The 11262-nt window shown below is 45.5% G+C and overlaps 1 protein-coding gene across 1 annotated transcript; it reads left to right on the plus strand.

Moving 5' to 3' along the window:
- The first annotated feature begins 1040 nt into the window (after positions 1 to 1040).
- wnt1 (wingless-type MMTV integration site family, member 1) lies at positions 1041 to 6917 on the plus strand. Its single transcript, XM_049017666.1, has 4 exons — positions 1041 to 1243; positions 3582 to 3835; positions 4059 to 4324; positions 4653 to 6917. Exons 1-4 carry the CDS (start codon positions 1143 to 1145, stop codon positions 5142 to 5144), a joined length of 1113 nt encoding a protein of 370 aa, XP_048873623.1. The 5' UTR covers positions 1041 to 1142; the 3' UTR covers positions 5145 to 6917.
- Positions 6918 to 11262: the final 4345 nt, after the last annotated feature.

Here is an 11262-nt window from a genome sequence, read left to right on the forward strand (position 1 = left end):
CACCAACTGCTATCTAATTTATAATCTATAGTTTCCTAAAGACAGAATTCAGGAAGATCTGTGTAGGAGAGATGAACAGAGGCAATAAGCTTTTTTTGTGTGTACCGGACATATTTATCGAGGACTAAAAGGAATTCAATCATTGCAACATGTTCCCATTTAAATATTATCCATGATACGCACAATGTATTTAGAAGTTTCCATAGGTTTCATTTGTTTTCTAATGCGCGTTGTCCAGATTTGCTTTCTTTATTCGTTGCGCTCTATGAAGGGAATTAACCTATCCCTTCTACAATCCCATTCAAAAGGAGTAGGAAAAAACAGGGAGATGAGAGCAGCAAATCCCTTTTTTATTCCTCTTGTTGCGCTCAATAAGTGAAGAATGTGTCGCCTATCAGTCATCCAGGGGATCAAGTCTGCTGGACTGTCCCACGCGCTCAATGCGCTCTGCAGAGCATCACTGAGACAGAGAGAGTGAAGAAGACAGCAGCAGCAGCATCCGCAACGGGACAGCACAGCGGCCAACACGAGACTGATAGTTCTGTTAAAGAGCAATTATACTCAAATACGAGCGGGCTTCTCATTCGAGATTTCGTTTTGTTTTGTTTTGCGTTATTTATAAGAGCCGACCAGTGAGCTGACGATTACCTGTTACGATGAGTGTAGCGTAATAGTGCGACCCACGGAAAGTATAGGTTCACGGATATGCGTTTGTGATTTATGGATAAGCATTTACGATTTCCAGTTCCCCGCCAAGCGTCAACTACAGATTTTGAACGTTTTAAAACGGATAAGAAACGAAAAAGAAAAAGCATCATTCGAGTCTGAAAGGGAACTCTTTCAGCTTATTTTACTACTGTGGCATCAAATTCTCACCTCTGAATGAGTTATTAGATAAAGTAAATAGGTTGTTGTAGTTTATTTAATAACGAGTGTTCTGTTTCACAGAAGATAGATATCAGTCATGAAGACATAAATTACACTTTGATATTTTTTTTCCAATGTTTACAATTTTATGTTAATTATTTTTGCAGGGGGCTTTGAGAATTGTTCATTATTACGTTAACTATAACATTCTTTTTAAAACGTTCACTTCGTGGTATACATAAAGTCTGATCTTATAAAAGCTTTTCGGAGACACAATGCGGATCCTCGCTTTGATTTTGGGCGTGAAAGCAGCATCTATCCTGCTGGTGTCCTCGCTGCCTGGTACAGGGGCGGTCAACAATAGCGGCCGATGGTGGTGAGTTCAGTTAATAAGTCAAATGACAATTCCTAACCAACCATTAATGTTTACTAAGTACGCTGCGCCTTCGCTCTCATGTGGATATTGTCCTATTACCCTAATTGTAAGAATTAGTCAAAACGGTAGGTAAACACCTTGATTGTATTTGGCAGTGATCAATGGGTGTCAAAATTGCCATTTTGCTTGTTTTCTATTAATGCTTTCTTATTTTGACTGGAATTGCTAATTACCATTTGAAATAAGCTATAGGATACCTCTATTCTATGGGAATGTACAAACGATAGGCTATATATAGCACAAATACAGAATGAAAATTGTACACTGCTGCATGTTTTGTAGCTAATAAATTGAAACTGTATACACATAATAATCACGTTTGGTTTAGTTTAGCCAAGTGTACACAAGTGGTAACAACGAGCGATTGCAACAAAACAACTGCAAATATATGCTCATGTGGCTCTAAAATAGTGCGGTGAGTTGATTATGTAGCAGCCTTATAAGATAACTGATGACGACCAGAGGATCACGAGGGATGTCAGTCTAGCGAATGAGAAACCTTGTGATCACTGGCCTATGCTAAGATGCTCAATAAATTATAGGGACGCTCAATTGATGCCAACGTTTGTCACTTCACATTATTTATCAAGTTTGCCGCCAGATTATATCAATGATTTTTTTAGATTTAAATCAGTAATTTATCTAAATCAGTTGCACCGCAGGCTTAATAGCAGCGAAAATGACATATAGGAAATTCAACAATACGCTATATACTGTAAGGCAAGAATATACTGTTCCATTTAAAAAAGCCTCTTTATTTAACCTCCATGTGTTTATTTATTTATAACAGCTGTGCAATTCCTTTGTGAATTAATTCTCTTTCCTTCTCGCGCTCTGTCTTTCTCTCTTTTTTCCCTCCCCTGTCATTTTGACAGTGTGGCTTGAACACGGGACAGAATTTTTCAGTCCAATGTGGGATAAATTAAATGTGGATTTATTTTATAGCTGTGAGCAATTCCATTCTAGGTCGCGTTCAGGGTTATCCACCTAATACGCAGAACATTTTCAACAGAAGATGCACTGTATGAATATAAACTGGTTCATCTGACAATGCCTTGTGAAATAATTTACAAATTGAGCTGAAACTCGTGACGATCTGAAGATCCCGATTAATTGAAAAAAGCATGTGAATTAATTCAAAGAATGCATTAGGAAAATCTGCATTAAAACTATTTGCCTGTATAATAATAGAAAGGTTGTATCGTGGCCTTAAAAAGACTCGTTAGGCAAGGAAATCAGTTTTGGATTCTTAAATCATTACTAAACATTACAATTATGCGACTGAATTTCTCGATTTTTTTACCATGAGTATCAGAGACGGCGTGAAAAGACGACATCGGCAAACATGCCAGCAGTAGGCCTATATTAGTTTTAAGTAGACAGAACTACATCATCGAAATATAGAAATCATGTAGACTTTCATTTTCTGGATGATTTTTATTGTTTGACTTTGATACAGCTGTATGCTATGCGATTATTAGTGATAATATTGGTGGCTACCGTCTTTGCAGCCCAAAATTGCTGTAATGCGGCATTTTTTGGCACTGTTTACTTAACAGGTTTAGCTTCTGGAGTATGGCCTACCATACTGATTTAATAGGCTTACACTTACACATGTCCATGAATAAAGGAAAACGCACAAAAATACATTAGCATAACTATCGGGAGACATCAATGTTCCTGTTTTATGTTGCAGTCATTAGGTATAGCCCGTCAGTCAGAAGTATACTCTATACTCCATAGAGGTTACCCACAGTGGCCATTGGGTGGCGAGATGCTTAACCTCAATTGTTACATATTCAGTTGTATTAATGACTTAAGTGAAACTCTGAAACCTATACGTCGATCTGCCAAATTAATGAAACGTTAAAGGGCTTCCTTAACGCAACTGTGTCGGCTTCCAAAACAGATGATATCTTTCAGTAGAATAGTAAGAAAAACATTATTAATAAAAAAAAATCATGCAACTTATTTTGTTTTGCCAAAAACTCGTAAACAGAAATTAAAAATTTCTGTTAACCTATTGAAGCCTATTTTTAAAAATATGTCACTACAGGCAACTCTGCATGTGAAACGTTTAGTTATTTCCCCTTTGGCCTTAAGGTGAATCCCATCATTTATCAATAATCGTACGTTGCGCAACTTGTTTTAAAGTCACGCAACTATAGTTCTCGAGAAGCTATAAAAGTAAGCATTTTGATTATTATTTAAACAAAATATTTTCCCTGAATCATCTTCACCCACACTAACCTATCTCTTGTTTTCCCGTCTGCTTTAGGGGGATCGTAAACGTGGCTTCCTCCGCCAATCTCCTCACCAATTCAAAGAGCGTGCAGCTCGTCTTGGACCCGAGCCTGGCGCTGTTGAGCCGCCGTCAGCGGCGCCTCATTCGGCAGAACCCCGGCATTCTGCATGCCATCGCGGCCGGCTTGCACTCGGCCATAAAGGAGTGCAAGTGGCAGTTCCGCAACCGCCGCTGGAACTGCCCGACCACCCACAGTCCCACAATCTTCGGCAAAATTGTCAACCGCGGTTAGTCTCTCTCGCCCCTCGCAGAGCAGAGATAATCATAATGTCCTTTAAAGGGCAAGTTGTTCTCGTTTACAGAATGGAGAAGTCTTTATGTGCCCTCCGCTGTTTTGTTTTAAATATCGCCTTAATTTTTGTTGGTTGCCATGGCATAATCTATTCATTAACACTTACGAAAAGCGTGTCCCATCTGAGGTACTTAACTTAATCTGTGCTTCTGTGACAGGTTGCAGGGAAACTGCATTTGTGTTTGCCATTACAAGTGCGGGGGTCACTCATGCGGTTGCCCGTTCCTGCTCAGAGGGGGCTATTGAGTCCTGCACCTGTGATTATCGGCGCCGAGGCCCTGGTGGGCCAGACTGGCACTGGGGCGGCTGTAGCGACAATGTGGACTTTGGCAGGCTGTTCAGCCGGGAGTTTGTGGACTCCAGTGAGAGGGGTAGAGACCTCCGCTACCTCACAAATCTGCACAACAATGAAGCAGGGAGAATGGTGAGAGAACTACAGACAGAGTCATTAGATGCTGTTGTTCTGTGGCAGCAATTCTAATACAGGCCCTCCTTTATAATAGAACCTGCCTTGTTTCCTTGCTGCCAATCATATTCTCTGCCTCTTAACCCTCATCTTTAGCACAGAGTCAAGGCAGAACTTGCCTGTCCATCATCTAGTCAAAGCTGAATTACATTGTTTTGATTGGGTGGAGTTTGAGAAGCAGAATCCCGCCCAATCAATTTGCATGTGTTGTGTACAGACGTGATCCTGGATGACTGATGCCTGTCCCTCTGTATACTTTGCCCCCTCCCTCCCCTTCCCACACCAGACCGTGTCCTCAGAGATGCAGCAGGAGTGTAAATGTCACGGAATGTCAGGGTCCTGCACTGTGAGGACCTGCTGGATGAGGCTTCCCAGCTTCCGGGCGGTGGGAGACTTCCTGAAGGACCGCTTCAACGGAGCCTCACGGGTGGTCTATGCCAATAAGGGCAGCAACCGGGCATCACACCGGGCCGACCCACGGCACCTGCAGCCCGAGAACCCGGCCCACAAACCGCCCTCCGTTCGGGATCTGGTGTACTTTGAGAAGTCCCCCAACTTCTGCTCGTACAACGGCAAGATGGGGACCCTGGGTACATCTGGGCGTAGCTGCAACAGCTCATCACCCGCACTGGATGGGTGTGAGCTGCTCTGCTGTGGGCGGGGCTACAGGACACGGACTGAGAGGGTGACGGAAAGGTGCCACTGCACCTTCCATTGGTGCTGTCATGTCAGCTGCCTGAACTGCACCAGTACGCACACACTGCACCAGTGTCTCTAAGTGGGGCTGTGAGACGTGCTGCGTGGCTCGGGGAGGGCAGATCTGGGGCAGAGGGGACTGAGAAGGTAGGGCAGGTTGGTGTGGAGAAAGACAGAACTTTAAAGGGAGGAGCGATGGAATGAGAAGGGTAGCAGAGGAGGAAGCTGGGTGTAAGGGGAGGAGAACAGGAAAGAAGGTATGTAGGAGTAGAGGGGTGATATAGAAAGTGATTGGGGTTGGATGAGGCAGCATTCTGAGGACCAGCACTCATCAGTTGTGGGGGGGGTCACATGTCACAGAGCACTCACCTGGCGGGAAGGAGATAAATGACAAAACTTCTGATAGTGGGGGGGGGGGAGCAATATGACCCACCCATCATTTTTAATCAATGTTGTACTTCTTTTGTTCTTTTTTTGTACAAAGCAGAGGTTCCACTTCAATACGAGTGACAGCAGCAAGAGCGATAGTGTTGAGGTATTATGAAGAAGAATAAGATCTATTGAGAGGGTATGGATTTGGAGGACAGAAAGGAACTCAAGGACTTAGCAGCGGTATCAAAATCAGAGAAAACCACCAGCATGTAAAACAGTCAGGAGGACAAGTCTGTAAAATGTAGCTCTTAGAGTCTTTGTTCCCTCCTTCTTAGGCATCACAGAATTTTAAAGGTCCTTCCATCCTTCCCACGGACACGTCGCCTGACAGATGTTTTTGTGGCCAAAGAACCGCAAGCATGGATTCTCATAAAATGTCGAAAATCTCTTTACGCACAGTGGTTATTCGCGAACGTCTCTGCATGTTGTTTTCCTGGACTGCGGATAGACGTCTCGCATCAAAAACATGCGAGAAAAAAATCAGCGGGTGGCATAGGCTGCGCTTTCTCGGTTGCTGCGTTAAGCTATGGGCCTGGGCCAACTACTTATGATATCCTACTTTCATCTCCCCTCTCATATTTTGACTCCGTTGCAATCTTGTTTGCTTCACCCATGATTTTGCCGCAGTTCGCAGTATGACACAGATTGGTGACGGTTTTCCCCTTCCGGCAATTTCTAGATAATCTTAGTCTGATAAGACAAACTAGTGCAAATATAGCAATTAATGGTTTAATTAAAAATTGTGTCTAGGTATTCTAATCTGTGTATGTATGCAGGGACTATGACGAGACCATATTTGGAATTCAGTGGTGACAGTTTGTGACGAAGCACGTTGATCGGACATTCTTCAGAAGTTTTTCCTTGCCGATTGCCTCCATCATGGTGAAATAGGTAACATTTTATGCTAAGTGTCTCCAGCCGTCCCAGGATTCCTGTGGGCCGATGGGTCTGCTGTGAGCCAGGCCGGGGCAGTCCACTCAGCACTTCGTCCCCAGTGGACTGACGTCTGGTGCAAATGCTTTGCCACCGAATAGTATACCATGCTGCAAATCAGAGGTAGCTGCAGCTAAGCTCAACAAAGGCGGCAATCTACCAACAGAACATCCTGATCGCGATTCATTAAGAGAAAGATGATGTGCATTGTGCTGATTTGATATTTCTGGATCTGACTGTATTTCTTGAAACATTGTTTTGAGCTGGGTGGGGCGGGGTGGGTAATTCATTGTTCTGAACTGCATATGGTGACTGAGGAACATTTCAGGTACTTTCAGATAATGTTCACATCACTAGTTCACCTCTGTCACTCTGGATATAATTACCATTACTGTATATAAGATATTTATTATGAATGTCTATATAGCTATAGTTGAGAGCAGTGAAAAAAATATTTTAGTTATTTGTTAAACATTTTCTTACTAATAGATTTAGTTTTAATAGGTTGTATTTCTTATAGTATTATAGATCAATAAAGGTTATATTTTCAATTAAGCTGTTGTCTTTGATGCTATTTAATTGTGGCATTTCATTATCGGCTTCTCTGTGGTATTTCGTTTGCTTTCAGACTGTTTCTGCTTCCGTTTGCTTACTTGTATTTGCCATCTGCTGTCGTCCTCATCATTTCTGATGCCTCCATGTCACTCCTGAACACACATCCAGCCGGCAGCCCTGTCCTCTGCACAGCCACATTCCTCCCCATAACCCCGCTGTCCCGCGTCTAATTCTGAGGAACAGCGATCCTGGATGCCGACACACATTTAAGTCCCGCTGTGCGGATTTTACGCTGCTAAATGTTTCACTTCATTTGCTTAATGCCGGAAAGAAAAAATAAAAGGAGGAATAAATACAGTAATGAATGGCTCCTCTTTCCTGGCTTCCTGGCAGACGGTTCAGACCACGGTTGTCTGGCGGCGCACAGCCCTGGTCCCCGCAGCCGGTCGTGGCGGGCCAGAGGAGTGCAGGGGGGGGTCAATCAGCCACACCGCCACACAGACCGTGAGGAGTTAGCATGCACCCCCACGAGAAACTGGCACTGCCGGGGCGAGGGGAGGAATGGGGAGCAGACTAGGAAAGAAAAGATTAGGGAGAGGTTCGAGAAGAGGAACATGGCAAAGGGGAAAGAGAAGAGATGGCGGCTGAGGCGAACGGGGGAGTGTGTGAAGTGAAGAGGAGAGGAGAGAAAGAGACTGGGATACAGAGCAGGACGACGGAGTGAGATAAAGCGATTTGAAACGGGTGGACAGGGAGACTGGTGACAACATGTAAACAATGAGGACAAGGGAAGGTGCGGCAAACAGGGACATGGCGGCAAAAGGCAGCAGGAAAGAGAGGAAGCAATTGTGGCGGAGAAACCGACAGAGATAGGGAGCAAGAGATGTATGACTTGTACCAAACCCTCCACAGATAGGCTCCAGGGCCAGAAGCACATTGTATTTGATATTAAGTGAAGATATGTTGTTATGTATCTAAGTGCTCGGTGCTGAAAGAGAGACAGACGGGAAAGTGGGCTGGCCGGAACCAGAGAGGAGCAGGAGGGACTGTGGAGACGAGTCCAAGATAATGGATAGATATGAGAGGAATATGGAAAGAGGAATAATACGGAGGAGAAAAATAGAATGAGCCCCAAAAAAGGAAAAACTGGAGAGTTGGAATGCCAAAAAAGGGAGGGAGGGAGAGAGAGAGAGAGAGAGAGAGAGAGAAACAAGGTTGAATTCTCAGGAGTAAGAGGCGGGACAGAGAGGCGGGGATCCATCCTTGTGGGAGTGCCAAGGAGTCAGTGATAATTAGCTCAATTAGTGACAAAGGCAGTGTAATAAATACTGACTTAGTGTCTGGGCCCCTGCTGGCCCCCCCGCACAGCCTGCTATGAGGCCCAGGCCTGACGGACAATTCATTAAACCGACAAAATACCCCACCGTCCAGGCGTGACGCTGCGAGTTAGCCCCCCACCGGCCTGCGCCATTGTTCTAATTGTCTGGGTTGGAGTCACTTTCTGCCACCCCCTCTCTTATACCCCCCCCCCCCCCCCATGCTCTCTCTTTTCAAAAAAAAAAAAAAAAACGGCAGAGTTAATGCCCCTACCTAACTCTGGTAGGTGATCAGCAGGTTGAAAAAATGCTGAGGGATTTTCTTGTGGGGGGGGGGGGGGGGGTGGAATGGGGGCGACGGGGGCGGGGGTTAGGGGGGTATTGGGATTAGGGATTGGGGGTTGCCTGGGAGTGCAGGGACCAGCCTTGATTGGAATGTAGGGGAGATGAGTCCAGGAGCTCGGATGCAGGACAAAGCGAGAGTTAATTAGGAAAGATTGAAGGGGCTGGCGACAATGGGACACCACCCGAGTAGAGATGAAATTGCTTCCGTGGATTATTGGGGAGAGGGTGTGAGTCGGTGGCTGGGGGGGTTTGGGGGTTTTTATGGGAGGGTTGGATTGATGGCAGCCCCTCTGTTTTGGGGGCACAGGGGGCTGTAGGAGGCTGACCGGCTGTTCCCACAGTCTGTCTCCTTGCAGCCACCTTTGACACGCAGGTCTGCCAGACGAAAAGCTTTGCTGGGGGGGGGGGGGGGGGGGCACGGAAAGGGGGACACGAGGGGGGTAAGCTCAAGGGGGGGAAAACAACAACAAAAAAAAAACAAAAAATTCATCATTATTCTGAATTCGAGACAGAAGGAGAGAGTGAGAGAAAGAAGGGGAACTGGGGAAGATGGGAACAAGGAAGGAGGGAGAACACCCCCCACCACCCCACATGGCAGTCATAGTAACAGGCTCAGGTACAGACAGAAATCTGCAATTGGCACCGTCTCTAAACCGTCCTGCAAAGATGGAATCCGTTAAACTGAAGCTATTTCTCCACTGAAGCTGAGACCCATCATCTGCAAGCTGTCATTAGGATCTTTAAAAAACACAGTCAACTTGTAGAGCATCATGGTTGGAGCAAATGTGGGAACCTCCAGCACCTTCCTATACGCTCATCTCTCCTAGAATTAACTACACAGTCGATTATTCCCCTCTCTACAAATCCCAGCGGTCAAAAAATCCACAGGGCGCAAATACACATGTTGGCATTCTACTTTAGGGTCAGGGCACGCGCAGCGCTGGACGACATGCCACGTGATGGGGGCGGGGGGGCGGAGTCACAGGTTCACCAGCACAGTTTGCAGTCTCTGTGTTGAAGGGCGACGACCTTCCACTGCGACTGTCCTCGTTCCATGTGCGTGTTTGTCGGAAAATGACAGCGCCGTCCATGAGCGAGGTGACTTCTCAGGGAGGACAAGGTGAAGAGGACAACGTACAGAAGATATTTTTGAAGGGAAGATGATATTATGCAGAAAAAAAAACAGGACAGCAAGGGGCAAGACTTCTTATTAAAATTCCTGCAAAATTGTAGAAGATTGTTTTCCCAACTGAGGATTATTGTTTTAAGGGGGTGATCAGTGGAATGTGTCATCCGGTTTTGGTCAGCACAGCTCGGAGGCCGTAGGCTGTATGACCATGCTGACGTGCAGAGAGCATTTGACTTTTCCTTCACGTACCAGTGGCTACCCTGTTTGTGCTGTTTAGCGTGGGCTTCCTTTGGGCCGCTGGCCTGCAGTCTGCAGAACAGGGTTTTTTGTTTGCGTGTTAGCACACATGTTGCGCCCATGCGCGCCTGGTAGTCTCTATGCGGGGAGCAGCTGGGAGGCAGGCAGGACCCGCCAGAGGCGAAGCCCCACTGTTGACCCTGTCAGCAAATGATTGCCCCTGAGAACCTCCACGCTGCTTCAGAGAGCCTAGACATGGTCACTGCACCATCACCTCCAAGCTCCAAGCATATAAATGCACTTTACACTCCGGGGTCCTACAATTCACTGACTTAAACAATGCATTAAATATACATTAAGAAATATTCACATGTATAACAGAAGCGTACGATTGTTGTAAAATTATATAGAGAATAGAATAGAATAGAATAGAATAGAATAGAATAGATTTTTCACACGCAGCTCTATTCTATCAATTTATCAATTTATAACATATGATAATATCATATCAGGGCATTTTGAAGAAAAGGCCCACATCAAATGTATGAAGAAAGACGTAATCCGTACTGCGACTGCACAGCAAGTAGTGGGAGCGACGATCTTCCCGGTTCTCGTGGCGCAGCTAATGAAAGCTGAGTTTCAGGGCCTAGCCGAGACAGAGTGGATTTTGAGGATGTCAAATTGGGGACAGAGACATGCCCCCACCCCATTTACAATACAGTTTTGATTGCCCCAAGTCACAGAACAAGTCAGAATCACACAAGGACCCTTCTGAAAGAGAAAGATGGACGATGCACTAAGTAGTGAAAATCTTGAAAGAAGAAAAATGTAGAGGGAGCCCTCAGGCCGGAGGGGAGAATTCCCCGCACCCCCAACACCACTGGGATGCCCCTGTATCACGCTGGGCCTCCCCAGCCTCACATTGGTCTTCCCCTGCTTCACGCTGGGCTCCAGGGTCGGAAGGTGGACGGACATTGGCCCTCTGTGAGTGGCGAGGTAGATAGGAAGCCAGCGTAGGCAAATAATTTACACCCCGTTATCAAACCCCCACATATCCTGAGCATGACCTCACTCATTATCTCCCATTGCCCCCCAAGAAAGGTTAACACCCAGCAAGACAATTTTTCATTCACACCAAGTGAACTTAATGAACTTCACTATAGCACATACTAAGCCATCATCCGTGAAATAACAGGCCTTAATTTGTACCGTATTTGATAATCGCTTATATAGGAAAATGATAAATACATATT

This window comes from Brienomyrus brachyistius, chromosome 6 (assembly GCF_023856365.1).
Source record: "Brienomyrus brachyistius isolate T26 chromosome 6, BBRACH_0.4, whole genome shotgun sequence".
In the NCBI taxonomy this organism is placed as follows: Eukaryota; Metazoa; Chordata; class Actinopteri; order Osteoglossiformes; family Mormyridae; genus Brienomyrus; species Brienomyrus brachyistius.